Source organism: Tamandua tetradactyla, chromosome 11, assembly GCF_023851605.1.
Source record: "Tamandua tetradactyla isolate mTamTet1 chromosome 11, mTamTet1.pri, whole genome shotgun sequence".
In the NCBI taxonomy this organism is placed as follows: Eukaryota; Metazoa; Chordata; class Mammalia; order Pilosa; family Myrmecophagidae; genus Tamandua; species Tamandua tetradactyla.
The window spans coordinates 96,258,863-96,286,850 of record NC_135337.1 but is presented as its reverse complement, the minus strand read 5'-3'; the positions used below and the strand labels follow the sequence as shown (position 1 = coordinate 96,286,850).

General features: G+C 59.1%; 4 protein-coding genes across 6 annotated transcripts; 2 read left to right on the top strand and 2 right to left on the bottom strand.

Annotated features, from left to right (window-relative positions):
- The first annotated feature begins 8 nt into the window (after positions 1–8).
- Positions 9–2,753, top strand: IFI30 (IFI30 lysosomal thiol reductase). Of its 2 annotated transcripts, XM_077122136.1 has the most exons (7): positions 9–158; positions 860–1,039; positions 1,125–1,199; positions 1,357–1,449; positions 2,121–2,273; positions 2,363–2,416; positions 2,498–2,753. In XM_077122136.1, the coding sequence occupies exons 1-7, from the start codon at positions 39–41 to the stop codon at positions 2,558–2,560; spliced, it is 738 nt and encodes a 245-aa protein (XP_076978251.1). In that variant the 5' UTR covers positions 9–38; the 3' UTR covers positions 2,561–2,753. The 2 variants fall into 2 exon arrangements, with proteins under 2 accessions (XP_076978251.1, XP_076978250.1); XM_077122135.1 differs by lacking the exon at positions 9–158 and having other exon boundaries at positions 541–1,039.
- Positions 2,754–4,917: 2,164 nt separating this feature from the next.
- On the top strand, positions 4,918–8,605 carry MPV17L2 (MPV17 mitochondrial inner membrane protein like 2). 2 transcript variants are annotated; one of them, XM_077122121.1, is made up of 5 exons: positions 4,918–5,116; positions 5,479–5,649; positions 5,811–5,887; positions 5,967–6,095; positions 6,164–6,313. In XM_077122121.1, the coding sequence occupies exons 1-5, from the start codon at positions 4,930–4,932 to the stop codon at positions 6,191–6,193; spliced, it is 594 nt and encodes a 197-aa protein (XP_076978236.1). In that variant the 5' UTR covers positions 4,918–4,929; the 3' UTR covers positions 6,194–6,313. The 2 variants fall into 2 exon arrangements, with proteins under 2 accessions (XP_076978236.1, XP_076978235.1); XM_077122120.1 differs by having other exon boundaries at positions 5,967–8,605.
- Positions 6,448–18,297, bottom strand: RAB3A (RAB3A, member RAS oncogene family). Its single transcript, XM_077122149.1, has 5 exons — positions 18,158–18,297; positions 16,686–16,913; positions 8,211–8,329; positions 7,654–7,778; positions 6,448–7,057 (listed from the first exon to the last, which is right to left on the bottom strand). Exons 2-5 carry the CDS (start codon positions 16,911–16,913, stop codon positions 6,867–6,869), a joined length of 663 nt encoding a protein of 220 aa, XP_076978264.1. The 5' UTR covers positions 18,158–18,297; the 3' UTR covers positions 6,448–6,866.
- Positions 18,298–20,313: 2,016 nt separating this feature from the next.
- PDE4C (phosphodiesterase 4C) lies at positions 20,314–27,783 on the bottom strand. The gene is made up of 15 exons (XM_077122105.1): positions 27,706–27,783; positions 27,141–27,323; positions 26,631–26,667; positions 26,474–26,547; positions 26,319–26,371; positions 25,978–26,090; positions 25,667–25,760; positions 24,954–25,117; positions 24,697–24,795; positions 24,192–24,356; positions 24,013–24,112; positions 23,235–23,389; positions 22,807–22,929; positions 22,424–22,606; positions 20,314–22,066 (listed from the first exon to the last, which is right to left on the bottom strand). The coding sequence occupies exons 3-15, from the start codon at positions 26,652–26,654 to the stop codon at positions 21,824–21,826; spliced, it is 1,590 nt and encodes a 529-aa protein (XP_076978220.1). The 5' UTR covers positions 26,655–26,667; positions 27,141–27,323; positions 27,706–27,783; the 3' UTR covers positions 20,314–21,823.
- Between the last annotated feature and the right edge of the window lie 205 nt (positions 27,784–27,988).

The following is a 27,988-nucleotide window of genomic DNA, read 5'->3' as shown; positions in this document are numbered from 1 at the left end:
TTAAAGGCCGCTCCCTCCCCGCGGGCGGACCCGCCGCGATGGCCTGGTCGCCGCTCCTGCCGCGGCTGCTGCTGCTCCTGCTGCTGCTCGAAGACCCCGCGGCTGCGCGGGCGGCCTCCGGCGGGGCGGCCCTCGGGGTGGGGGCGACCGCCTGCCAGGTAGGGACGGCGACCGCGGGTCGGGCTCCTGTGGGGATCTGCCCCCACCCCGCGTGCCGACTGTGTCCATCCGGATGCGGGGTACAGCCGAGGGAGACCCCGTGGCGGCTTGCCCAAGGCCACCGGCACGCATTGGGCGCCTGCTGTGTACCTCCTCGCCTGGAAAGCGCTCGCGGGTTTCTAGTGCGGAGCACGCAGCAGCCCCGGTGGCGGAGCGACCGGATCGCGGAGGCAGACACGGCCGGAAGTCAGCATGTATTAGGCACCGCCTCCATACAGCTGGGCTGCTGAGGGAGCGGCTCACGTGGGCCCGTGGTGATGGGGGGGCACGGAGTGCAAGAGATGGGCATGCATTAGGCGTATGCGGTATGCACCCGGGAAAGGGGGGAAGGGTGTGTACCTTGAGCCCTGAGAGCTGCACTCTCTCAGGGCAGCGCTTCCCCGCCCCCACAGCCTGGGCACCTGGAGCAAAGCAAGGGCTGTGCATACCTTAAGCTCCTACTGCAGAGATTTAGGCTTGTCTGGGGTACAAAGCAAAGCCTCAGAGCCAGGCTTCCACCCAGCAAGTTCTGGAAGGAATGCAAGTCAGATCACCAACTGTTTGCAATTTCTCTGTACAAGAGGCCCTTGTACAGGGCTTGGAGAAGTTGCAGCGGCTGGGTCCCAGGGGTCCACCTCCGCCACCCCCTCATTCCCTGCAGGTGGCTGGCCTGTGTCCCCAGGCACCCACCGAGCCCAGCGCGCCCCCTGTCAACGTGAGCCTCTACTACGAGTCATTGTGCCCTGGCTGCCGGGGCTTCCTGGTCCGTGAGCTCTTCCCTACATGGCTGATGGTCATGGAGATTCTCAACGTCACGCTGGTGCCCTATGGGAACGCCAAAGTGAGTGGGTGTGGGCGGGCACAGATGGGCGCGGGTGGGCCTGGCGGGCGCCCCTGCTGCAGCCCCATCACCCACGTCCCTGCAGGAGCGGAACGTCAGCGGCCAGTGGGAGTTCACGTGCCAGCATGGCGAGCGGGAGTGCCAGCTGAACAAGGTAGAGGTGAGTGCAGGCCATGGGTGCTGAGAGCCCCTGCCCTGGAGGGAGCACAGAGGTTGGGTGCAGAGCCCCGGGCAGGCCGGTGGTCTCGCCAGAGGGGCCCCGGGTGCTGTTACCGGTTATGACCAGCCCCCACACCCCTCCCACCGCCCTCCCCCAGGCCTGCCTGCTGGACAAGCTAGAGCCCAACGCCGCCTTCCTGACCGTCGTCTGCCTGGAGGAACTGGACGACATGGAAGGAAACTTGAAGCCGGTGAGTGACCCCTGCTCGGCCCCAGGGCTGTGAGGCTGGCAGGGATGTGGCTTCTCCCACTAGCAGTGTGCCCCCCCAGAAAGGGCTCCTTTATGGTAAGCCCCCTGCTCCCAAAGGGTATCAGGGACAAAAGCCGCCTGAAGGCATGGGCAGGTCAGCAGGCCTTCCTGGAGGAGAGAGCCTCTGAGCTGGGTTTGGAGGTATGAAGGGAACTTGCAGGGAGGCAGAAGTGGGGCCTCCTGGGGTGTGAGGGCAGTGGGTGGGGCACTGCGAAAAGGCCCAGAGAAGAAGCTTCCATGGCAGTGACACATTGGTCTCGGCTGTTTATTCGCTCATCAAACGTGGGGCCTGTTCAAGAGGCCTCATCCCCAGACACAGCCAGGCCTGTGGGGCCCGAGGGGGGCTGGGGGGAGGAAGGCTGTTCCTTGGCAGAGAAAACAGCATGAAGGGAAGCTCTGAGGAAACTGAGGGACCTGAGAGAGGGTGGGGCGGCCTGGCCACTGCCTCGGGGGCTCCATTCAGGCCCCAACTGCCTGTGGACATTAAGCAACTGTCCCTCTTCCCAGTGAGAAAACAGGCATGGCTAGGGGGCTAGGGTGAGTGGGGAGCCATTAGGGAGATCAGGGGGAGCAAGCTGAGGCAACGCCATCCCCCCTCGCCCCCCCCACCAGTGCCTGCAGCTCTACGCCCCAGATGTGACCCCAGAGAGCATCATGGAGTGTGCAACAGGGGACCATGGCACGCAGCTCATGCACACCAATGCCCAGCTCACGGATGCCTTACAGCCCCCCCACAAATATGTGCCCTGGGTCGTCGTCAATGGGGTAGGAGCTCGGGTGGCAGGGGCACCCGCTGGCCAGGGAGGCGGGAAGTGGGGGTCGGGGCGTGTAACACCCTGTCTGGCCTTGTGCAGAAGCCCCTGGATAATCACACCCAGCTCTTGAGCCTCGTGTGCCAGCTGTACCAGGTAAGGTGGGCAGGGAGCCATGGGCTTCAGCAGACAGTGGGGTCTCGTACCGGGACCCCAGCTCACAGCCGTCCCCTCCAGGGCCAGAAGCCGGACGTCTGCCAGTTCATGGCCAGGTCTCCCAGGGACGTCTGCATCAAGTAATGGCCAGTGACCCCAGAGATTGCTGCTGGAACAAGAAGCTGCCCCAGTTTTCCGATCCCTGACCTTCAGCAGCTCCTGCTCATCACCCAGAAAACTTGTACACATTCTGTGAAGGCCTGTCCTGAAATTCCACCTGGAGAGCAAGAATCTTGGCCCACCGAGAAGGGTGCTAAATAGAAAGTAATTTGGTAAACCCTTCTGGATGTTGTGAGTCATTTGATGAGCCTGCCAGTCCCGTCCTGGGCCTGTGCAATGCTGGGGTGGCCCCAGTCCTGTGAGCTCACGGATGGGCCAGAGGGAGGAGACCAGGACTACAGGAGCTCAGCAAGAGTATGAGGGCTCTGTCTAGGACGAGGGGCATTGGGGTTGGGGTTTCAAAGTGTGAACAGGTGTTCACCAAGCAGAGCATTTATTAATAATTCAAGAAACGTCTCTTCCTCTTTGCTTGAGCCAGAGTATGAGAACTGAAGCCAGGGAAGCCTTGAGAACGAGGAAGGGACCTTGTTTGGGGAATTTCAGCAGTGGTATTCATGGGGGAAGAGAAACAGCAAGTTCCAGGAAAGAGGAACCTTGTGCAAATGCAGGGTTTGAGAGCCCCTCAAAGAGCATCAGTGGTCTGGAATGCCAGGCTGGGGCACCTGGGGAGACAGGGTGTGTGAAAGGATGATTTTCAGAGAAAGGGGAGAAAAATGATTCCCTTAGAGGTAAAATGAACACGTTGAAGACTCACTGAACTCATCAATGAGAAAGACAGATGTTAAGGACAGTCCAGAGGATAAGTCAAGAACAGATTTGTTTACAGATCAGGAAAACTGAAGTAAACTTGCGAATGGAGGCAAAACGGGCTTTTTTCACATGATGGGCGTGGCAGTTGTTCCTCTCGTTAAAAAATAATCTCAAAGAAAACTTATCTTGGACCAGCCTCGTTGAGCTTGATTAATCAAGCAGGTCCTGCAGTCTTTTAAATTTGCTGGAAGTTTCCTACACATAAGACTGAACTTTTCAAAAACCTCTATCATTTGCTAACCCGAGGCTAGAAATGCCTTAAAGACGTGGCCTCCTTAGAAAATTTCCCCTAAAGCCTCCAAACCATAAAAGCTTGTTAAAATTAGACTCTTAGCTAATGACAGACTATCTGCCCCAGAGACAAATTCTGTGTACGTGAGAGCTGGCCACAAGCTCTGATAGCTGCCCCCGCCTGGAACAAAGAAGACACGTGGCGTCCAAAGCTCGAAGTGGAAAACCCCACGGAAAGCCCTCCCAGGTCAAAGATGCACCCGAGCGCGCCCCACCTCACCACGCCCGCTCACTTTTCCACCGCGTGCGCCTCTTTAGAGCGGCACCGCTGACCGCAGGCGGCCCTCTCTCCCTGAGCTGTCCCTGCGGAGGCCCGCCTGACCGCTGCCCGCGGGGCTCCAGGCCCAGTACGGAGCCTAGCGCGGCCGCAGGTGTATGTGAAATGGTCACCGCGCTTAAAGCGGGTCCCATGGACGCGAGGGGCCACGACCACGTCCCAGTTAATTTACGGACACCTAACGCAGGGCATCTCCTTTAACAGCTCACGCTTATGAAACGACACCGCCTGACCGCTCCTCCCGCACGCCGACCACTGCAGGGCCGGTTTCGCCGGGGGCCGAAGGCGCGCGCAGCGGCGGGTCTGGCCCGCGGGCCGGAGTGTGCGACCCACCCGCCCCCGGGAAGGAGACGGCGCGGCGTTGCCCTGCAGGGTCCAGGAGGCGGCGGGTGGCTGGAATCGCTCCTGGGCATCGGAAAGCGGCTGCGCTAAGAGACCCGCGCGTCAAGGAGCCAGAGCCGAGCACCACGGTTGGACCACGCCGGAGGACCCCGCCCGCCGGCGGCGCGCGCAGCAGCCCTGCAGCCACGCCCGCCCGACCCCGCCTCGCGCGACTGGACTTCCCCCCGGGAGTAGTCATAGCCAATGGTCGGGCCCCTTTGCAAGGGATACGGAGACTCTGGTGTTTATTGGCCGGAGGAAGCGCGGTAACTGTGTACGAGTGGCCAACGCAGGGCAGGAGGCGGGAACAGTCTGTGACGTGCTGCAGGGGCACCGGCCTCCGAATGGCCAGTGGCAGGTGGAAAGGGGCGTACCCATAGGCCGGCTCAGGAAAGGGCGGGGACACGGGGGTGTGACGTCGGCGACGAGGCCCCGGGACGCTTCTTGCGATTGGGCCGTGTCACCCGGGCAGGCGGAGCACAGCTTCCTTCCGCGATTGGCCCTGGAAGAAGAGGTCGAGCGCTCATTGGTCAATAGGATTCGGGGCGGGCCGAGGGGAGCCTGGGCAGCCGACGATTGGCCGGCGCGTCGAGTGTGGGGCGGGCTCTCGGCGCGCGGCGGGACGCGGAGGGCGATGGCGCCGGGCGGCTGGCGTTGGCTGCGCGTCTTACGCGCGACGGGGCAGCCCCTATTCCGGGGCCGCGCGCTACTCGCCACCAACACGCTGGGCTGCGGCGCGCTCATGGCGGCCGGCGACGGCGTGCGCCAGGCCTGGGAGGTCCGCCACAGGCCGGGCCAGAGGTTCGACCCGCGGCGCTCAGGTGGGCGGCCCTTGACCCCGCGACCTTTGACCTCACATCCGTGGGGGGGGGTCCCCAGCCTGCCCTTTTCCCAGTCCCAGGCGGGACCTCTGACCCCACCTGTAACCTGGGGCGCCGCAGCCCCTTCCTGGGGTCCCCTCCCCTCCCTGGGGTCCCCGCCTTCTCCCTGGGGTCCCCTCCCATCCCGGGGGTCCCCTCCCCTCCCTGGGGTCCCCGCCTCCTTCCTGGTGTCCCCTCCCCTCCCGGGGATCCCCTTCCCTCCCGGGGTTCCGCTCCCTGGGGTCCCTTCCGGCCCCCCCTAGCCCCGAGTGGGTGCGTGGGCCGAGGCCCGCGCCCTGAGAAGCCCGGCGTGCCGCCTGCAGCCAGCATGTTCGCCGTGGGCTGCAGCATGGGCCCCTTCCTGCACGCCTGGTACCTGTGGCTGGACCGCCTGCTGCCTGCCTCGGGTCTCGCCGGGCTCCGCACCGTCCTCGGGAAGGTCCTCCTCGACCAGCTGGTGGCCTCGCCCGTGCTGGGCGCCTGGTACTTCCTGGGTGAGCTGCCAAGCCGCCGTGCTGGGGGGCCGAGCCCAGGGGGCCGCGCAGAGGCCTGAGGCTGGAGGGGGGGGGCCCTTCCCCTCACCTGCCAGGAGCCGTCGCAACCAGGCCCCCGGCAACCCCCGCCTCCGATGTGATTCCCTCCGTTTTCCTCCCAGGCCTCGGCTGCCTGCAGGGCCAGACCGTGCATGAGAGCTGCCAGGAGCTGCGGGCCAAGTTCTGGGAGCTCTACAGGGTGAGTGCCCCCGCCGCCCCGAGGGGCCCTCCCGCGCCCCGGGAACCCCCACCCCCCTCAGACTGAGTCCCTCCCCTAGGCTGACTGGTGCGTGTGGCCGCCGGCGCAGCTGGTGAACTTCCTCTTCGTGCCACCGCACCTCCGGGTCACCTACGTCAACGGCGTCACACTTGGCTGGGACACCTACCTGTCCTACCTGAAGTACCAGGTGAGGGGGTGCAGCGGGGCAGGCCCGGCCCCCAGCCCCTGTGCTGCTGACCTCACACCGTTCTCTAGGTACCCACCGCAGCCATCCAGCAGGGCTGACCGTAGACCTGAGGACAGGGGACCAAGCCCCAGGACGCTCCGGCCCGACCCCAGCTCGCCTTGCCAGAGAGGCCCTGGTGGGCACAGCGGGCAAGGTCCGGTCTCAGGTGGACTCAGCTGTCCCTCCCTGGGGCCCATGGGTCTTCCCAGCCCCACTCTGGGCTCCCAGGCCCTGGACCACATCAGGCGGCCACTGCCCACCATGCACTGTCCCTGCAGCGCTGTGCTGGGTGCTCTGTCAGAGCCGGCGCTGGGCAGGAGGATGCACGGGTGGGTGAGGGCGTTCGCTTTATTGGTGTTTTCATGGTATACCCCCCAGGCTGGGGTGTGGCGGACACTTGTGGCATCCGAGCAGAAGTGCGGGGGCCGGGCGGTGGGCGCTCAGCGGGGAGCCTGGCTCTGCCCCCCGTGAGGCTCTGGGTTTGGCCGAGCACCCCTCCGGTGGCCTCACCCCCTCACCCCCTCAGCCTGCTCCAGGGTGCTGGGGGCCACTCGTGACCCACAGGTGGTGGTGGATGTGAATTACCAAAAAAGGGGGTGGGAAGTGGGGCAGCGCTGGGTTCACGGGCACGACACGTCACGTGGGCGGGGAGGCAGGGCCTCCATGAATAAATAAATAGCTACGAGAATAAATACGGTGAGGGGCTAAGGGGGGCCTGCGCCTTGGGGGGGCTCAGCAGGCGCAGTCCTGGTGCGGGGGCGCCTGCTGGTCAGTCAGCTGCGGGCCCTGCTTGGCGCCTGTGACCGCGGGGTCGGCTGTGTCCAGCGACTCCGACATCTTCTCGCAGATAACGTCCACAAGGCGCTCGAAAGTCTGCTTCACGTTGATGTTGTCCTTGGCGCTGGCCTCGAAGAACTCAAAGCCTGCAGCCGGGGGTAGGGGAGGGTCAGGGCGCCCAGAAAGGGGAGGGCAGCAGGCAGCCCCACACCCCCTAGCCCAGCACCATCTCGAGAGTCCAGGCCCTCCCTCCTACGCTGTTTCTGGGACCTGGCAGGAAGCCCCTGACACCCCCAGCCCCAGTGCCCCTCTGCACAAACCCTGTGGCTTCCCTCAACCCTTGGAAGAAGCCCGGCCCCCTCAGCCTGTCCTGGAGACCACACAACAGCTCACACCCCACTCCCTCTGAGCCTTGGCCACGCTACTTCTGCCTGAAAGATCTTCAAATACCAGGCGCGGTGCCTCCTCTCCCAAGAAGCCTTCCCTGCTCCCAAGCCAAGCTTGGCAGCCTAGACTGAACTGGACCATGAGGGGCTCTGCATAAACCAGAGACTTTCTGTCTTGCAGACTCCTATACAACCATCAGAATCCATTTCAAGTGGCCCTTTGATCAAGGCCAGTTTCTAAGAATTTGACTTGCCTGGCATAAGCCCAGCCCTCTCATGGCCTTGCCATGGGCCCTTAGGTATGTCCTCCCCTTGCCAGGTTTCAGTCTCCCTCCCTAGCCCCAGCAGGCACTCACCCAGGTGATCAGCCAGCTGCCGGCCACGCTCCGACGAGACCACCCGCTCGTCCTCCATGTCACACTTGTTCCCCACCAGCAGCACCTGTGCGTTGTCCCATGAGTAGGTCTTGATTTGGGTCGACCTGGGGGAGGCAATGAGGGGGCGAGTCAGGGCCTGGCTGTGGCCACGTGGCGACCCCCTGCTGCCCCCCACCCTCGCTCCTGGAGCCGCCGGTGCAGCCCCACCCCCGCAGCTGCCCTGGACACCCAACCTCCCCTACCTGCCCAGATCCCCCAGCCCATGGACAAACGTTTTTCTCAGCAAATTCAGAAATTTTCCCAATGTTTGCAGTTATCTGGGCAAAGGTTTTAAGTGTTTACATCCTCACATCTGGGAACCAGATCCATACCACTTCTGCCATGCCCCCACTCCCCTGGATATTTCTTCCTTCCATATTTAGTTTCATTTTTCCACCTGAAATCTCCCATTGTTTTGAGCCCCAGTAGCGATGTCATGGTGCAGATAGCTGGCTGGTTTGGACCCCAAGCTTGTTTGGGGACCTGCCCACGCTCACCAATCCTGCACGGCAGTGAAGGATTCCTCGTTGGTGATGTCGTACATGAGGATGAAGCCCATGGCGCCCCGATAGTAGGCTGTGGTGATGGTCCGGTACCGTTCCTGTCCTGCTGTGTCCTGGGGAAGAAGAGAAGGAGGGTCACAAAGGACCCACACATAAGCCCGTGGGAGTAGACAATGCCTCTGAGAAGGCCCAGTGCCACCCCCTTTAGGCACAGAGTCACAGGGGCCTGCCTGAGCAGCACAGTGGCTAGAGGGTGGGCTGGACGGGCACCCTGAGAACGGCCACCACCCCAAGGCACGCCACCTGCATGAGGGCTGACGATGGGCCTGACTGCCCAGTGAGGAAACAGCAAACGCTGGGGGAAGAATATGATACAGCCCTGTCTGAGGGCGAGGGGTTGCGGGGGGGGGGGGGGGTCAGGGTGAAGGTCCTGAGACCCCTGTGTACTTGGGGGGGGGGGGCAGAGGGTGTGGGGACGGGTGGGTGTGGGATCCCCAGGGCCTCCACATACATTTGGGAAGCAAAGGACAGTGCTCGCTGCGGGGAGCTCGGCAGGTCCCCTGGAAGCCATGCACAGAGCTGCCCATGAATTGGCAGGACAACTGCTGCGATTTAGTCTACAGATCTCAAAAAGGTCTTCTGTGGACGAGAACTGACATGCAGAGCTGTTAGAAGGAGCTGCTAGCCGAGTGGTAAATGGGGGTTGCACCCACTGCAAACTGGAGTTGATGGGAATAACTCTGTGTTCTTCATTCACGAGAACAGATGCGCCACACTAGCGCTGGGATCAGCGATGGGGGAAGGGGTATGGAGTGTTTGGGGTTTCTTTTTAGTTTTTACTTTTGGGGAGCAATGAAAATGTCCTAAAACTGGTGTTAAATGCACAACAGTGTGGACATACAGTTCGGCTCTGACTATATGCTCTGGGCAGATCCTACAGTGTGTGAAGACATCTCAATAAAATTGGAGCATTTAAAAACAGACAGACTGGCAGCATGGATGAGAAAGATACCCATCCCCAGGCAGCTACAAGGGACTCACCTCCACCCAGGGACACAAAGAAGTTGAAAGTGGAAGGCCAGAAGGAGATATTCCGCTCAAACACCGGGCGAAAAAGAGCTGGGCCAGCCATACTAGCATCAGACAAAATAGACACTAAATGCAAACATGTGTTGAGACAAAGGACCCCACACGCTAGGAAAAGTGGCAGTTCACCAAGAAGAGACAACCACCCCAGGTGTCTGCTCCTGATCTCGGCACCCAGAGCACAGGGCGAACGTGGCAGAAGCAAAGGGGGCGGTGGTGGTGGGAGACACCAAGTCCCCACTCTTCTGAAATCTAAACATGATCACATGGCAGAAGAAAAGGAGGATGCGAGTACACAGAGCCAGAAATGAGGCGGGTTCTCCCCTCAGATCCTGGTTACTGAGACCAACTATATACCAAGAAACTAGACAACTTAGGTGAAATGAACAAATTCCTAGAAACACACGAGCCTGAGAAGAAACAGAAAATAGAAGATTTCAACAAACCAGTCACAAGTAATGACGTTCAATCAGCCATCAAAAATCTTCCCCCAAAGAAAAGCCCAGGGCCTGACGGCCTCACGGGGGAATTGTGTCAAACATTCCAGAAAGAACCAACGGCGATGTGGCTCAGACTCCGCCATGGGACTGAAGTGGGAACACTACGTACCCTGAAGCTATAGCATCCCCAGACCCTGACCAAGTGGGGTTCATACCAGGATCGAAAGGGGGGTTCAACCCAAGGAAATCAATCAGTGTAATGCAGCACATTAACAAATCGAAAGGGAAAAAAATCACACGATCATATCAATTGATGCTGAAAAAGTATTCCACAAAATTCAGCATCCCTTCCTGACAAGAACTCTTCATAAGGTAGGAATCAAAGGTAACTTCCCCAAATCATAAAGGGCAATGTGAAAAGCCCACAGCCAGCATCATACTTAACGGCGAGAGATTGACAGCATCTCCTTGAGATCGGGAATGAGACCTGGCTGCCCGCCGTCACCACTGGTGCTAACCCTGCACTGGAAGTCCTGGCTGGAACGATTAGGAGAAATAGAGAAAAGGCATCCAGACAGGAAGGGAGGAAGTAAACTTTCATTACTTGCAGATGACATGATCCTGTACTGAGAAAACCCTGAGAACTCAATAGCACAGCTACTTGAGCTAATAAACAAAAGTGGCAGGATACAAGATTAACGTTCAAAAATCAGTAATGTTTTTACACACTAGCAATGACCTATCTGAGGTGACAACTAAGGAAAAAGTTTCATTCAGAATAGCGACCAGAAGAGTCAGGTATCTAGAAAGAAGGCCAACCAGGGTGCCGAGGGCTTATACACGGGAAATCACAAAACTGCTGAAAGAAATTTTAAATAACCTAAACAGACGGAAAGACATTCCATGCTCACGGATGGGAAGGTTGAATGTCATTAAGATGTCAGTTCTACTTGAACTGATCTACAGAGTCAATGCAATACCGATAAAAAGTCCAACAACCTACTTTGAAGACTTGGAAAAGGTATTAGTTATCAAATTTATTTGGAAAGGAAAGAGACCCTGAATAGTTACAGATATCCTAAAAAAAATAGAAGAGTCAAGTGGCAGGACTCACACTTCCTGACTTTAAAGCTTACTATAAAGTCGCAGTGGTCAGAACAGCGTGGTACTGCCACAGAGACAGAAGGACTGGCCAGTGGAACAGAATTGGGAGTGCAGGGACTGACCACCAGATTTAAGGACATTCTGGTCTTCAACGGGTCCCCAGATCCTCTGCACTGAGACAGAACAGTCATTTGATAAATGGTCATGGGAGAAGGAAGAGGACCCGACCTTCCACCTACACAAAAAAGTAAGAGCCAGCAGCATGAACTTCTAGGAGAAAATAAGGGTAACTTCTTCAAGGTCTGGTGATAGAAGAGAGCTTCTGAAGCACAAGCAGCGAAAGTAAAAATAGACAAATGGGAACTCCTTAAGATGAAGAGTTTCTGTGCCTCAAAGGACTTGGCTAAAAAGGTGAAGAGGGCGGGCCACGGTTGCTCAGCAGGCAGACTTCTCGCCTGCCATGCCGGAGACTCGGGTTCGATTCCTGATGCCTGCCCGTGCAAAAAAAAAAAAAAGGTGAAGAGGCAGCCAACCCAACTGGAGAAAATATTTGAAAACCACGTGTCAGGTAAAGGCTTGACATACTACGTACATTAAGAAATTATACAACCCAATTATAAAATAACCTAATTATAAAATGGACAGAGGATATGAATACACACTTTTCTGAAGAATACAAATGGCTCAAAGCACATGAAAACCCACAAAGGATAGGCTGAGCCTAGTCAAAATTAGGCCTAAGAGTCACCCCCAAGAGAACCTCTTTTGTTGCTCAGATGTGGCCCCTCTCTCCAGCCAACACAACAAGCAAACTCACCGCCCTCCCCGTCTACATGGGACATGACTCCCAGGGGTGTGGACCTTCCTGGCAATATGGGACAGAAATCCTAGAATGACCTGGGACTCAGCATCAAAGGATTGAGAAAACCTTCTCCACCAAAAGGGGGAAGAGTGAAATGAGACAAAATAAAGTATCAATGGCTGAGAGATTCCAAACGGAGTCGAGAAGTTATCCTGGAGGTTATTCTTACGCATGAAGTAGATATCATCTTTTTAGTCAAGGTGTAATGGAGAGGCTGCAGGAACTGCCTGAAAATGTGGAGCTGTGTTCCAGTAGCCATGTTTCTTGAAGATGATTGTATAATGATACAGCTTTCACAGTGTGACTGTGTGATTGTGAAAACCTTGTGTCTGATGCTCCTTTTATCTACCTCGTCAACAGATGAGGAAAACAAATGGAATAAAAATAAATAATAGGGGGAATAAATGTTAAAATAAATTGAGTAGATTGAAATAGTAGTGAACAACGAAAGGGAGTGGTAAGGGGTATAGAAAAAAATAGGGGAACAAAGGTTAAAATCTATCAAGTAGATGGAAATACTAGCAGTCAGTGAGAGGGAGGGGTAAGGGGTATGGTATGTATAGGTTTTTTCTTTTTATTTCTTTTTCTGAAGTGATGCAAGTTTTCTGAAAAATGATCATGATGATGAATACACAACTATGTGATGATACTGTGAGTCACTGACTGCACACCATACCGGCATGTTTGTACGGTAAGAATGTTCATGTTTGTATGTTGTTTTGGTTTGGTAATATGAAAAGAATTTTTTTTAAGTGAAAAAAAAGCACGTGAAGAGATGCTCATTTTCACTGGCTGTAAGGGAAATGAAGATCAAGACTACAAGGAGATACCATCTCACACCTGTTAGAATGGCTGTTATTAAGCAACAGGAAACTATAAATGTTGGAGAGGATGTGGAGAAACTGGGGCACTCATGCACTGCTGGTGGGAATGTATCATGGTGCAGCCACTATGGGAGACGGTTTGGCAGTTCCTTAGGAAACTAAGTCTCGAGCTGCTCTATGACCTAGCAATAGCACTACTCGATATATACCCAGAAGAGCTGAAAGCAACAACACACACAGACACTCGCACACTGATGTGCATAGCAGCCTTATTCACAATCGCCAAAAAATGGAAACAATCCAAGTGCCCATCAGCAGACAAGCGGATTAACAAAACGTGGTATAGATGCATGGTGGAATATTATGCAGCAGTGAGACAAAATGATGTCCTGAAGCACATGACAGGATGGATGAGCCTGAGGACATCATGCTGAGCATAAGTTAGCCAGACACGAGGATAAATACCATATGACTCCACTTGTATCACCATGGAAAAGAGCAAAGCAGAGGCTTATAATACAGAATACAGGGGACGAGCCATGGGTGGGGCGGCCGCTCCCAGGCTCACTGCCAGGAGCGAAGGGTTCATGCAACCGGGCCTGTTTCCATGTGACAGCGACACAGGTGACGGCTCGGATCCCGGGGGCTCCGGCTCTAAGTGAACCCCAAGATGGAAACTGCTGGGATTGCCTGTAGGGCCACATCGGGAACCCCACACATCCACAGGAGGCCACGGGTAGCCACAAGCCGCCCAGGCAGGGCCAGTTCAAGCAGAGCAGAACCAAGGTTCCTCTTGTACTGACAACAAAGCAACAGAGTGACCCCTTGGATGTTTGCTATTCTGCCGAAAGACAACTTCCAGAATGGTTTTGGATGGGTCATTTCCCCTAGCTCCATAATCTCAGCAGCCTGGGTCTGGCTCACTATAAAAGAGACGTATTTGTGATATTTACGATGCTGAGGATTTCCTAAGGAAGCTGATGCCGCTGTAAAGTGCTCTTTAAGTCCTTTTTAAATCCCCTTCTCATGAAGGAAATTAGGGGAATTTCAGGGGACAGAGATGGGATCTGTGTAACGTAAACCCTATGGCGTTTTAGTCTTCTCCATATTGAGAAGCAGTGCTCGAGTACTTTTTAGATGACTGCTCCACTTGTTTTCCCTCAGGAGAGTAAATCTGCCATCATTCAAGAACATGGCCTTGCCCCTAGAGGTACTGGTTAATAATGTGAAATGTTAAGGTCCTGGCAAGGTCCTCATTATTCACACTTGTGCAAATGAATACTAAGTGGGACAGACTAAGCTTTCTCATGCAAAACCTTGAAAGTAAAAGTAATACCTGTACAGAGAGGTAACTGGATGGCACATATTGCATCCTGTGTCCCCTCCATATTAATATTTGATAAAGATTTTAATTCCTACGCAGCTCGTAAAGCCACTCTTGGGGACACGGCGTGGCTGCCGGGTAAGCGAGCCTGGGTGAGCAGTTTGCAGCATTGGCACAGAGGGGGCGCACGCGAATAAACGTATCTGAGGAATAAAGCGTGCGAGTCTCCAGGACAGTACAGAACGAAGGCTAGTGCTTCTTGGGGCGCAGTTCTTGGGCGGCTCGCCCGGGAGCGTGGGGCGGGCTGCTGGTGGCGTTTTGGGGGCGTTCGGACACTGCCCTGAAAATCTGCACAATTTGGCTCTGCTCCGGGTGCTTCTGTTGGCTTCGGTAAAGGTTTTGTCTGCGTAAAGGGTGTTTGACTTGTCTTAACCTTTTTTTTCCTTTTCAATATTTAAGTAACATTCTACTGGAAGTAAAGAGGTGTGTGAATGCCAAGTGGGCTGGTCTGGGGTCTGGACTCCTTAATCAGGTTCTCTGCACGCTGACAGGTCAGGTGAGAGATAAATCCTGACTGTGGAGCCCTTCAGTTCTAAAGTCTATTAAAAGCCTCTCACATGAATCCGAACTAAAGCACTCTCATCGCCTCGTTTCTAAAATTTCAGGAAAAAATATCACTTCTTGAGGGGAGGCACATATTTGCTACCTTATAATAATACCATGACTCAGCGCGTATTTTTAAAACCGGATTCTAAAATTGGGTGGAATAACAAGGAGTGAGCCACTTTTAATGGGCACCCCATGGTTTCACAGTTCTCAGTCTAAACTTCCTTTTGGAAACACCAGGGGCCCCAAGCACAGGGCAAGCAGGGCTGGCCATCCCCTCCGCTGAGTGTTCGCGGGTCCCGCTACCATCTTCCTCCCGAGTTGTGTCGGAAATGGGTGGGGTTTTTTGTATATTTTGACTGCAGTATTGGTCATAGAATGTACTATAACATGGATTGTCTCCACTTCTGATTTCATCTGTTTATTACTAGGCCTCAGCCACAGCCTTCTTCTCCCCTTCCCCTGCCTGCAGGATACATTGTCATCGCCGCTTGCTTTGTACTAACACGTTAGAAATCTACAAATCTGCTTAGGGCTTTTTACACTGATGGCCACTTATAATCAAAACTTTTATAAGGGTATTGAATCAATTTAGTCTTATTAGAAAAAAAATTAAACAGTGCTGGGAGAACTGGATATCCCTGTCCAAAAGAATGAAAGAGGACCCCTACCGCATACCCTATACACAAATAAAAGTGCCTGAAGGTCCTAATTATAAGAGCCAGTGCTGCAGAACTCCTGGAAGAAAATAGAAACATCTTCAAGGTTTAGTGATAGATGGTAGCTCCTTAGACCTGAAGCCCAAAGCACAAGCAACAAAAGGAGAAATATGTAAACGGGATCCCTCACACTCTAACACTCCCGTGCCCCAAAGGGCTCTGTCAAAAGGCAGACAGGCAGTGGTTCAATGGGGAAGGCACGGGGAAAACTACCCATCTAATAATGGTTTGTAATCCTACACAAATCCTACAACTCAACAATAAAAAGACAAACCACCCAATTAAAAAGGGGTAAAAGACATGAATAGACATTCTTCCAAAGGAGAAATACAAATGGCTACAAAGCGTATGAGAAGATGCTGGGCTGGATTCACTAGCTCAGAAGGAAATGCAAACCAAAACCACAGGGAGCCACCACCTCGCCCCCTCCGGAATGGCCACTATCAAAAAACAAAAAGGAGGAATGTGCACAGCCCGGGCCTGGGACATGGGCGGTCCCTGGGGGGTGGCTGGCGGCTCCCTGGGAAGCCGAGTTGGAGGTGCCTGGGCACCCCCATGTGTGCTGAAAGTAGCGGCGTGAGCAGGTGTCTGCACAGGGGCGTCCGCCATGTCACAATAGCCCCACGATGGGGGCAACCCCGGGCCCATGGCGAGTGGACACACAGAACGTGATGCCCACGGGCCATGGGGTGTTAGGCAGCTGAAGGAGGCAGTGAAGTACCGAGGCACGCGACCGCAGGGACGAGCCTCGAGGACACTAAGTGCAGCGGGGCAGACGCGGGAGGACACACAATGCCTGGCCTCGCTGGTGGGCGCTGCCGCGCAGGGCTGCACTGGTCCCGAGGCCGGGCTGGGCGGAGGGCGGGAGTGGTCACGGGGCAGGAGTGGGCACAGGGCGCAGGGCTGGCGGTGATTCACCCAGCCAGGGGCTCAGCGGCAGAAGAGGCGGAGGTTCACACGCGGGAACGCGTGACGGGGGAGCTCTCGGGACAGCGCTGTGCTGCGCCGCACGAGGTAGGGTCTTCCGGGGCAAGAGCAGCCAAGCCACCCCTCCGGGGCGCCAGCGGCAGGGGGCCGGAGAAGGCGCCCACTGCGAGCCACGGACCACGGCTGACAGTCCCACTGGATAGTCCTTCATCAGAACTAACAGGTGAAGGTGAACACCACCAGTGTGGGGATGTCTGGGGTTTTCTTTTTTCCTGAGAGTGATGACAACATTGTAAATTTCTGTATCACTACGAAGTTCTATGTGAGGGTCCCGAGCCACGGGGTGGACACTTTGGATGGATCGGACAGGGTGTGCACTTATCTCAGTAAAACTGCATTTAAAAAAGATGAGGCTGACGCAGCCCCAGGCCTGGGGGGCCGGCCCACCCTCACCCCCCACCCCCACCGCGCACACGCACCCTGGTTCCAGGCTAAGGGGCATGGGGCGCAGACCCCAGTCCCGGGAACCTCCGCCCTCCCCTCCCCGGGTATGCAGCAGGCGCCTCCCGCGACGCACCCAGATCTGCAGCTTTATGCGCTTGTCCTGGCGGTAGATGGTCTTGACCTTGAAGTCGATGCCCACGGTGCTGACGAAGGCGGGCGTGAAGGAGTCGTCGGCGTAGCGGAACAGGAAGGACGTCTTGCCCACGCTGCTGTTCCCGATGATGAGGATCTTGAACATATAGTCGAAGTTCTGGTCCGCGGACTCCTTCTGCCCCGAGCGGGCATCAGTGGCGGACGCCATCTGGGGGTGGGGCGGGCGTCAGGGGCCGGGGCAGGCTGGAGGGCGCTGCGGACCCGCCTCGCGTCCCAGCCCCGGCCCCAGCGGGGGGGAGCAAGGGGCAGGGGGGAGCACGAGACACGGGGGTGCGCAGGCGGGGGGGCACAGGTCAGCGTGGAGCACAGGGCACAGGGGCGTGGGGGGTGCGCAGGTGGGGGTGCGCGGGGCGGGGGGGAGCACGGGGCAAGGGACGCAGGGCGGGGGGAGCACGGGGCAGGGGGGGGTGCAGGGCGGGGGGCGGTGCGCAGGGCAACGGACGGCCATGACCTTGAAGGAAAGCCCAGAGGTTCTGGGAGAAGTTCCGGGGATGAGCAGGGACGCCCCTGCAACCCTTTCCACCACCTGCGCCCCGCACACGCCCTCACCCAAAACCCTGCAGCCGTAGCCCCCCCATCAATCAACCATGGCCCTGCCCACCCAGCCAAGCGGGCGCACGTGCACACGCATGTACAGCCGCACGGGGACGCGCGTCCCAGGCCTCCCTGCGCCCAGACTGCGTGCGCCCTGATCCCCCACCGTCCCCCCCTTCCCCATCCCTACCCCCACCCCCACGCCCAGACCCCGAGGCAGGAAGCACTCAGACAGAAGCAAAGGAATCATGTGACCTGGTGGCGTGTGCTCACGTGCACGCAGTGGGGGTATACACACACCTGCCCACACGCATATGCACGCGATCGTGCAAACCCACTCGGGTGCACAAGACCTTGTCTGCACACCCACTCACGCATACAAACGTGCAAGCGCCCCCCTCCCGTATGCACAGCGCCCTCCCCCATGCACTGCACTCTCCCCCCAGACGGACACGCATCCCTGTGCGTGTATGCACACGGTCCTGCACGCACAAGCAGTGCACGCCTCTCCCCCCACACGCCTGTAGGACGCCCACACTTGAACCCAGATCCCCGCGGGGGCACACGCACGAAGTGCACTCAGCCGCGGGCCGGGCGGGCGCGCCCACGCGTGTGAACACCCCGCGCACGCGCACGCATAGCTTCCCGCAGGTACCCGCCCCCCCTCCCCCTCCGCCGCAGAGCCTGGGGTGGGGGTTGCCCGGCAGATGGAGGGCGCCCCGCATCCGCCCTTCCCCCAGCCCGAACGCCGCCCCCGCCCCCGCCCTACCGCGCACCTGGCGCCGAACCCCGCCAGCCCGTCCACTGCGGATGGGCAGGTGCACCGACACGGCCCCCACGCGCTGCCTCCCAGCTCACCTCGCCTGCACCGACGCGGCGGCCCCGGCGACGGGTCTGTCTCGGAGGCGGCGGGGTTGTCTCGGCGGCGGCGGGACCCCCGAGCGCTGGTGCGGGGCTGCGCGGCGGCGGCGGCTCCCGGCCCTGCAGTCCGCGGTGACGTCCTGCAGCCAGTGGGGCGGGGCTTCGCATGCAGATGCAGCCGTGACGCAAAGGGGGCGTGACCGCGCATGGAGAAGCTGTCCGCTGACGCATGCCCAGCCGGGGGGGGCGGGGCTCCGCGCTGAGGGACCGGCGGGCGGGGCGGGGCCCAGCGCGCGCATCCAATAGCTCTCGGGGGCGGGGCGGACTCGGAGGAACTGCCTGTCAGGGAGGCGGGGCTGCTCGACGCCCTCTAACTGGCTCAAACTCGGGAGCTAGCTCCCAGGCAGCTGGAGGTCCCGCCCACGCCCACCGCCCCCACCCCGGGCGCTGAGGTCTCGCGTCTAACGCCCCTTAGCCCCAGGTCGGAAGAAGGGGCCCGAGAGCGGCTCCGTGCCTAGCCCCGCACCCCATTTAGGAAATTCAAGCTAAATAGAGAAGAAAAAGAAGATACGGGGGTCAAGGGAGACCCCTTCCAGTTTTGGGGGTATAAAATCTCCAAGGGGGTGGAGGCAGAGGCTCCTTCGCTCCCCGGTTTTGAAATGAGAAGGAAGAAAGGAGGAAAGGGAGCGCAGGACGCTCGGGACCCTCCTCCCGCGCCCCCTGACTGAGGAAAATTGGAAGGAAAAGCGGGAGCGGGCCAGAGAAGCGGCCTGTCCCTGCGCCCCCAGACCCTGCGGGAAAGAGGGAGGAGACGGGTGAGGGGCCCGCGTGCAGAAAGACCCGGGAACGAGGAGGGCGGCGCGCGCCGTTCCCTCCACCCGGAACCCCCGTCTCGCCTGTCCCCCAAAGTATTGAGGGAAAAAGTCAGAATTGGGGGGGAGGGATGGGCAGCCTGACCCCCGGTCCCATTCCGGCCCCCCATTCAGGTCCCCAGGCCCAGCGGGTGGGCGTGGCCCCCAAGGGCGCCCCTGAGCCCGTGATTGACACTGGGGGGCGGGGCCGGGGGCCCTGGAGGTTTGGGGGCGCACTTGGGACATGTTTTTTTTCCGAGGTTATCATCTCTGACCGTCTTCCCCACCGCACAGATTGCGTGAATTCAAAAAAGCATCAAAATAAAAAATACCGCTCCCCTCCATCCCCGACCCCCCGCAGCCCGCGGTGACAAGCGGCGGGTCCCGAGGAGGCGGTGGTCCTCTGACCGCTCCCCACCCCACGCTCGCTTCGGGCTTCGTAGTGGTTGGCGCTCAGAGACTCCCAGTGATCTGAGGGGGGGGGCAGCCCCCAACATTTTCACCCGCTTCTGCACTGCGGAATTGATATTTTAAAATAAAAACTGAGTAGGACCTGCCTAATTCCAGCCCCGGGTGGGGTGGGGAGGCAGGGAGGGACCGGGGCCAGGGGAGTGGGGGGACTGAGAGGGAGAGCCGAGGGCGGTGGTGGGGGGACTGAAAGGGAGAGCCGAAGGCGGGGTGGGGAGGAGGTGCTGGCTCCGCCCCAGGCCCCGCCCAGCTCCAGGAAATCTCAGGCCCTCCCCCTCCCGCACCGCGCTAGGGCCCCTTGCCTGCTGCTCAGCTGCCTCCCCACACACGTGGGATCTAGCCGCGCCTCCCCGGGGGTCTCGGGGCACCTCCTTTGCCCTGTCTCCTCCCTGACACACTCCCGTCTGGGATTTCCTGCCACTAAGTCGCCCTGTAAGCCGATTCAGAGGCTGGGAAAGGGCCCAGCTCCCCGGAGAGAGAGCGGAGGAGCGCCTGCAGCAACGGGCTCCGCAGGATCTGAAGGAGCCCAGGCCTGGGGAGGGCAGGACAGCTCCGGGGAGAGTCCTGGCCCCTCTCCCCCACCTGGGGGCACCAGGAGAGTGTGGTGGGCAGCAGGGGGTTCCGGACATGCAAGGACCACGGTCTGGAGTAGGTGGTGGGCTCGATGGGGCTGGCCTGGGGCAGGGAGGTCAGGGAGGACTTCCTGGAGGAGGCAGCACCGAGATGAGGCCCAGAGGGTGGGAAACGCACTCCAGGCAGAGTGAAGAGCAGATGCGAAGGGCCAGTGGGGTGGGGGCAGCGCTGGCCGGGGGTGTGGGAAGATACAGAAATGCCTGGAGAAGAGACCCAGAGGTGGATGATTTGAGCTGATTTTATTTTTATACTTTTCCATTTTTCCCAAATTCTCGGCAGTGACCATGCACTACTCTGAAAGTAATGGGGGTGTGGGTGACAGAGAGAAAAAATCTAAATGAAAATCCCCTAAATCCCTGCTTTTAAAAGGTTGCAAGGAGACCCAACAAGTTCACACCCTCCCAAGACTTTCGGTCCCCACGGGGGTGTTTCTCAGCAGCTGTGACCTGCAGGGTCTGGCGGGAAGCCGTCTCTCCCCACGGCTGTGATCCCCCCACACAGCCATTTCCCAGGCCTGGGGGGAAGCACCCGGAGCTTGCCACCCCAACCCTGCTCTGCCGCTTACCCAGCTGTGTAACACCGAGTGGGCAACTGGGCCCCTCTGTGCCTCAGTTTTCCATCCCATGAAATGGGCACCACACTAACGTTGGGTTACAGGGTGTCCTAAGACCGGAAGGCTTAAATTAACTGCAGAAAAATGTGGGGCGCCCCCTCCTCAGCCAGAGCTTCCCTGAGTGCTGGCGGAAGTAGAGAAGCTGCAGCCCAGAGGAGCTACATATGTGAGGAGGCACTGAGGCTTCCTCCCCGGAGGGCTTGGCGGACACAAGAGACACCCATGCGTGGGAAACTATGGGCTGTGCTTTTCTGTTCCATGAGGAGCACGTGGGGGACCCAGCAGTGGGTCCTGGAGTCCAGAGAGGGCAGGTGCCACGCACACCCAGAAAACGAAAAGCAGCCACTAAGCAACTACCTAAAACCGTAAAGGGCAGGGACTTGTATCTTCAGAGATGGCCCCTCCAGAGCACCCTCCTTCCCATTCCTTCCTGCCCACCCCCCCCAACCCCAGCTCCAAGGCCAGAATTTGGTCCAGACAATGCCTCGGTGACCAAAGTGCCCCATTCAGGTCCCTTCCCTTGCAGAAGGTGGCCTGGGCAGAGAAGGGGGGGTTTCCTTGAGCCTGACCCTCAACGTCACTCCTGCCAGCTCCACTACCCCAGAGACACAAAGCAGGCACAGACCGAGCACATAGTAGGTGCTCAATAAACATTTGTAAAGAATGAAAGAATCAAGTGATAGAGGGGACTTAAGAGTCACAGTAGGAGAAGGTGGACAAGGCTGCGTCCCCTGTCCATGCCAGGGATGGACCCAGGGGGGAGGGATCTCAAGGGCCCTACTGGAAGCTGCCCCCAGCCCAGCCCCTCAGAGAGTTCTCTTCAGCTGAGCTTGGGGTCAAAGTGGACCCCAGCCAAGCACCTTTCAATTTGACTCTGAGACTGTTTGTAACTAAAAACCTGGCTGTCTCGTTTCAATGGGGTGGGAACACAAGGTGGTGGACACCCGGGATCTCTTTCTGCAAAGTCCATCTCCCAGGGGCCTTTAGGTGGCAGAGGCCTGGGCTATCATGTTACCCTCATAGTCCGTGCAGGGCTTGCCCACAGCCCTCTGGTTGTCCTAGGAGCTCAGTGTCAGGAATTCTGAGGCCTCCAAAATCTCATGCTGCCTGCCCTTCCTCTTCTTCCTCCTCCTCCTTGGATTCCTCCAAGGTCAGCCCAAAATGGACCCCGTCAGGGCTGCCCTGTTCTGGGCTGCTGGGCTCGGCAGGGCTGTGGGGGATCTTGCTCTGGTACCACTCGCGGTTGTCCTCCAGTGTGTCCAGCAGGCCCTGGGCATCTGGGTGCACCAGGTCAGCCCATGTCTCCCACAGGGGGTGGGCAATGTAGTCAATGAAACCCACCTGTGGGGGGCAGGGAAAGAGGCAGGCTAGACCCCACCAGCCTCCAGACCTCCTTGGTTGAGCTGTTCCCTCTGCCCAGAATGCCACTTCCCAACTCCTATTCATCTTTCAAAACCCTCTTTCAAATAACCCCTCTTCTAGGAAGCCACCTCCTCCCCTGCCCCTTCTGGGCTCTCCCGATCCCTGGGCCTCTCCCCTGACCCCAGCAACACAGGGGAGCTCCTCCAATGACCCCCATATTGCCCCACCCACACCTTTCCATATCCCACAAGTTGAGGTCCTTCTCCTGGCAGCCCAGAGAGAGCACGTCCCAGGCCTACATCACCCGCAGGCCCCACGCCCGCACTGCCTGCGGACCTGGGACTTCTCCACGGAGGCTGTGTGCTTGTCGCACATGGGGCTGACGTCCAGGCCCTGCTCACGCTCGCGGTCGCCCTGCTGGAAAAACTCGGCCATGATGCGCTCAGTCCACCGGCGGTAGAGGGGCAGCGGCTTGGTGGGGTTGCTGAGGTCGGCACAGTGCACCAGGTTCTGCAGCACCTGGGGAGACTGAGGCTCAAGGGCGCGGCCGGGAGGACACCCAGCCTGGCTGCCCCGAGGGGCTGGAAGCACCGACAGCTTGGGGGAAACTGAGGCCGGGCAGGGGAAGGAGTGGCCAAGGAACAAACACACAACCTCAGGGCCTCCTGGTCTTCGGCACCCAGGCGGCGCTTCCTAAGTGCAGCGGGAGAAAGACCCACCTGGATGCGGTCTGAGTAGCTGTCGAGCAGCAGGACGCCCAGGCTCGCCACCCTCTTGGCCTCCACCGTGGTCTTCAGGTCGGCCAGGAGGCTCATGTGCTTGGACATGTCCGTGGCCAGGACCTGGGGGACGGGGAGGTGGGGCGAGGGGGGCCATGACCCCACCCACCCTAGCCCTCGCTCCCCACTTCTCTGACCCTCAACTCTGAGCCTCAATGTCCTCAACTGGGAAATGGGCAGATGCAGCAAGCATGACTTGGCTGCAAACCCAGGGCCCAAGTCACAGGAAAGGCTCGGTCCCCAGCCCCTCCTCCGAGGCAGCTGGACTCGGCTGCGTGTCCCACTGGTGGTTTGTAGTCACAGAGGTACGTTTGGCCTTTTGCACAACTTATCATCTGCCCCAGGTCCACACACCACCCGGACCTCACCATGTCGATGACCATCCTGCGTAGACTCAACCGCTGCTTGGCACTGAGGTTCTGGAAGATGTTGCAGTTTTCCACCTGCAGTAGCTTGAAGCCCACAGCCAGGTGGTGGTTCTCCAACACGGAGGCATCATTGTACATAAGTGCCAGCTCCGAGTCTGTGGGGGAGGCTGGGAGCATCAAGACCCATCCACCCATGCCTCCCCAGTCAAGGGCAGGTTTTAGAATCCTTAGCAAACTCCTATGCATGCACTGAAGCCTCAACTGTAATGCCCCATCTCCAAGAAGCCTTTCCAAACCCCCTCCCTCCCTCTGTCCCTACCCTGACTCTATGGGACTGGGGGTATCTGTGTCCAGCTCTGCAACTCTGAGGCTTGGGGGCTGGGCATGATGGGAGATAGTGTGTATTGAACACTGGCTGAAAGAAGGACTGAGTCTTTGCCTTATTAGACTCTGGGCTCCTTGAGTAAAAGAGATCCATGCTCATCCCCAGCGCACCAGGGCTGTACACAAGTGCTGCCCAATAACTGCTTGTCAACTGGGGTTTTCAGGCTTCTTAAAGGCTGTGAGGCCTTAAAATCTCGTGGACCCACATCAGCCCACAGTTCATTATTCTCTCATTTATTGAGTGCCTGCTGTGTTCCTGGACCTGCATGAGTGCCTGAAGCAGAGAAGGTTCTCACAGCTGTTTCACAGATGGGGAGACTAGCTGCAGTCACGGGCTCAGGACCCACCCGAGAGCGCAGGGCAGACAGGACAGAGGCAGGGCATCCCCACTCACGAGTGTTGATGAGAAACTGGTTGGAGACCCCAGGATGGTCCACATCGTGGATGGCGCTTGCGAAGAGGGCGGCCAGGACCTCCAGGTCTGTGAACACGGCCTGCGTGGGCCCGGGGACTGGGTGAGGGGTGGGCTCTCCGCACCGGCCCACCTGCCGCCCACACCCAGCTGGGCGGTACCTGCAGGGCAGGCGTGGCCAGCAGCACGTGCGTGGACTGGACCACGTCCGCAGCGTGCAGGCTGTTGTGGTAGGCCACGTCAGCGCGGTAGTGGCCCTCCAGTGCCAGCAGGAAGGTGGCGAGAGTGTCGGCTGGGATGCGGAACATCTTGAGCAGGTCCCGTTCCTGCTAGGCCCCAGGCCTCGGGTCAGGTCAACCCACCGTTCCCACTCCTCCTCTTCCTAGCCGTTCCTCAGCCGGCCCCTTCTCCAGGATACCCTCCCTGCTCTCCATCTCTCCTCATCCCTTGACCCTGCAGAGCTGGGTACGTCTGTGTCCAGTGGTCCTCTCTGGACTGGGTCTCTTTATGGCTTCAGTCCAGCAAACTCCTACTCATCCTTCAAAACACTTCCCAAACAATCCCACCAAGAAATGTCAGAGGAGAACTGAAATATGAGGTCTTGGGGTAGGAAGGAGTAAAGGAAACCTCAGGAGTCACTTTGGAAGCCAAAGGCAGCAGAGGTACCTGAAAGATGCTGAACAGGATGACAGTGAGGGGCCGGTCCCCGCTGAGCTCTGCCACCCTGAACACGTCAAGCCCCCACTTGCTGGTGTCTTCCAGCTCCTGAAATGCAAAGTGCCAGAGCTCTGCCCCAGCCTGACTCCCCACGAGTGCCGCCTCCACGCCCAAGATGCCACCCTGAGCCCACCTGCTGCCCCGTGTACCGGTGACAAACCGAGGAAAAGATGTGGCACCTGAACAGAGCCGGGGCCTGGACCCACCTTGGCCAGCTGCCCTTCCTGGTCAGTCCGCACCCCAAAGCGTGGGAGGGAGGCCACGGAGAGGCTGGCATTGTGGGGGAGCCCATGCAGGCCACTGAGCTGAGACATGGGCGGAGGAGCCTCTTGGGGGGGCCGGCTGGGCAACACCACCTCCGTCTCCGGGTCTGTGGGCGGCCGGGGAGTGGCACAGAGAAGCTAAGTCACCTGCAGGGGTCGCCCCAGCCTCATCTCCAGGACCAGAGTCTTGCAAACCTGGCCCTCAGCCTAGTTCCCTTTTTATCTGGACAAAGTAAGTTTGAAGCCAAGTCCTCATCTGGCCTGAAGCCCCTTCTTGGCCAATCTCAGGGCCCCCTTCTGCTGGGCATGGCCCCCCAAGAACCTGGGGCCTGGCCTCTTTCCCCAAACTATCCAAAGTCTGGCTCCTTTCCTTCCTCCAAGCTAGAGTCCTAGATGTCTTAATCCCTCTATTTACTTCTTGGCAAACTTCTACGAATACTTCAAAACCCTAGCTTTAATGTTCCCTTCTCCTGGAAGATGCTCCTGTTCCCATGTCTGAGATTGAGGTCCCCTCCAAGGTCACGCCAGAAGAGCCTTCTCAAGGCCCCAGCAGCCCTTGAGAAGTCCGTGACAGGAACGCCTCCTTCCTAGACTCTTTCTCCTCCTTCTTCCTGCCTCTGCAACTTCTGCCCGGGCTGTGACCTGCTACCGCTCACCCAGGAACGTCTGGGAGATGTACTCGGACACCTGGTTCCCAGAGTGGCCGGTTTCAGAGAGGTGACTCAGCTCCCTGTTGAGCAACCGCTTGAACTGCAGAAGGGCAGGGAGGAGGTGAGGGGAGGGAGAGCAGGGAGAAGGGGGGAGGAGGAGAGGAGGGGATGAGGGGAGGAAGGGAAGGCGGCGAGGAGGGGAAGAGGGGAAGAGGGTGGAGAGGAGGGGAAGAGGGTGGGGAGGAGGGGAGGGGGAGGGGAGGGGGAGGAGGGGAGGAGGGCAGGGAGCACGACCAGCAGAGGCAGAGGCCCCTCACCTTGCTGGAGGCCATCTCTCCCACCGAGTGCCGCGTCTGCAGAGTCTCCAGCTGGTCTAGGCACCAGTCTAGCTCGTCCAGGGTTTCCAACGCCAGTTTCTGTGCAGCGTCTTCTGGGGGCTGAGTCAATCAGGTCCCCACGCAGGGACACCAGCCCCCGGCCCCTGGGCCTCCCCCGGGCCTGCTCAGTACCCGAGTGGCACTTCCATTCCCAGGGGCAGCGAGGCCAGGCGGGGCTCTCCGCCCCTCTTGTAACAGAGACATGGTGGTCAACACGCCCTAGGGCCTTTTTGGGGCTCAGGGGCCAGGGCGGTCAGCATGGGAGGGTGCAAGTGTGTTACCTGCAGCTGGGGGAGGCTGGCTGCCGGATAGGGGGGTCCCGCCGTTCGCCGGCCTGTAGGGCGGTGTGCTCAGGGGTGCCCGGACCCCACCTGTCTGGACCCGCCCCCAAGGCTCCCAGGCCCCACCCAGCGCGCCCTGAAGACCCTCGGCCTACCCGGTGGCCCCGAAGCCCCGCATGTGCGTGAGGGCGGCGATGTTGCCGCGGATGGTCTGCAGGCTGGCCAGGACCTGGCGGGGGGCGGGGGGGCGGTCAGCGGGAAGGAGGGGGCACTCAGGGTGGCTCGGGGCGGGGGTGGTGGTGCGGCACAGACCTGGGCAAAGGGCGTCACAATCATATCTTCTCCGAGTCTGCAGGGAGAAGGACAAGCAGGAGGTCAGGAAAGGAAGCTTTTACCATCACACGCCGTCTGACCCTGCAGTCCCCATGCCCTCCTCTACTCCTCTACACTCCTGAGGCCCCCACAGCCCCTCCAACCAATCACCCAGTTAGTTCCACTCTGAGGAGTGCGGAAACTTTGTCCCAGGGACATCAGGAGTCTTAATAGAGCCAGGACAGAATGATGGTAATTCCCTTTTCCATCTGGCTACCAGGAAGCTCAAACCGAAGTCTGTGTCCTTCCACTGTAGGTTTGGCCATAAGGATCCCTGACTCTACCCCAGCCTAGGGCTGAGCACAGAAGACCGCCTGGGATCCCTGTGGAGCGAGCAACCGAATAAGTGATATGCCCATCAAACTCCTACTCAAACTTCAAAGCCCATTTCAAATTGAAGTTCTGCTGAATGGTGGAGGCAGGAGCTGGCTTTCCACCGCCCCAACTCACAGGTCACTGGCCAGGGAGGCGTCCCGGGACGTGGCCTTGGGGGGCAGCGCACAGCCGCCGTCCGCCCGGTACAGGAAGGACCCGCGCCTCTGGCTTTGCCGGGCAGGAGCCTGGGGGCTGCGGCCAGGCTCGGCCTGAGGGGCCAGGGCCTTCCTGCCCGAGAGCCCATTTTCCAGGTCAAAGCTGAAAGGAGAGGAGATGCAGTCAGAGCCGGGCCGGGCAGGCCTGTCCCCTGGGGTCAGGCAGGCGTGACCTTCCTTTTGTCCCCCGAGGCCCCCGCGCCCGGGTTATAAAGGAGGGACCGAGGCCCGCGCGGCCTGCGGACCCGGCTCTCCCTGGCGGGGGCCTCAGGACCTTTGCACAGGCGGCGCCGGCTCGCGCGGCCCGGCCCTGCCCTGCCTCCGGGGCCCCCTCCCCGCCAGACTGCAGAAAGGGGGTAAGGGGCTGCGGCGAGCGCGCGGGTGGGGGGCGCCCACTCGAGCGAGGGGATGCCCAGGGCTCACGGGGTTTGGAGGAGGGGGTTGGCGGGAGAGGCAGAAATAGGGAGACCCCGGGGGTCACCCACGCCTGGGGGCTTCGCGAGGGGCCGGGGTCTTCCCAGTCCCGCCCCCGCGATGCACACGGGCCGGGTCGACGCGCGCGGGCGCAGGCGCAGACCCGGCCCGAGGAGCCCGTTCGCTGCCGCTGAGTTCGGCTCCGACTGGAGTCGGGGGTATTCGGCAGATATCGGCCTGGTTCGGCCAAGGCCGGCCCGGGCACGGCTGAGTTCGGTCGGATCGGCCTGGTGGAACCTGTTTCCGGTGAGTTCGGTCAGGCTCGACTATGTCCGACTGTGCTCGGCCTGGATC

Coding starts and splice junctions, on each gene's coding strand:
- MPV17L2 (XM_077122120.1), top strand. CDS start 4,930: ATGGCGCCGGGCGGCTGGCGTTGGCTGCGCGTCTTACGCGCGACGGGG. Junction 5,650..5,810: donor GGGCGCCTGGTACTTCCTGG/GTGAGCTGCCAA, acceptor TTTTCCTCCCAG/GCCTCGGCTGCCTGCAGGGC. Junction 5,888..5,966: donor AGTTCTGGGAGCTCTACAGG/GTGAGTGCCCCC, acceptor TCCCTCCCCTAG/GCTGACTGGTGCGTGTGGCC.
- RAB3A (XM_077122149.1), bottom strand. CDS start 16,913: ATGGCGTCCGCCACTGATGCCCGCTCGGGGCAGAAGGAGTCCGCGGAC. Junction 7,779..8,210: donor TTCACTGCCGTGCAGGATTG/GTGAGCGTGGGC, acceptor TGCCTCCCCCAG/GTCGACCCAAATCAAGACCT. Junction 7,058..7,653: donor GCAGCTGGCTGATCACCTGG/GTGAGTGCCTGC, acceptor CCCCGGCTGCAG/GCTTTGAGTTCTTCGAGGCC.
- PDE4C (XM_077122105.1), bottom strand. CDS start 26,654: ATGATTGTGACGCCCTTTGCCCAG. Junction 26,091..26,318: donor CCAGCCTCCCCCAGCTGCAG/GTAACACACTTG, acceptor CTCAGCCCCCAG/AAGACGCTGCACAGAAACTG. Junction 24,357..24,696: donor TCCTGTTCAGCATCTTTCAG/GTACCTCTGCTG, acceptor GGGGCCTAGCAG/GAACGGGACCTGCTCAAGAT.
- IFI30 (XM_077122135.1), top strand. CDS start 737: ATGCAAGTCAGATCACCAACTGTTTGCAATTTCTCTGTACAAGAGGCC. Junction 1,200..1,356: donor GCCAGCTGAACAAGGTAGAG/GTGAGTGCAGGC, acceptor GCCCTCCCCCAG/GCCTGCCTGCTGGACAAGCT. Junction 2,274..2,362: donor CCTGGGTCGTCGTCAATGGG/GTAGGAGCTCGG, acceptor GGCCTTGTGCAG/AAGCCCCTGGATAATCACAC.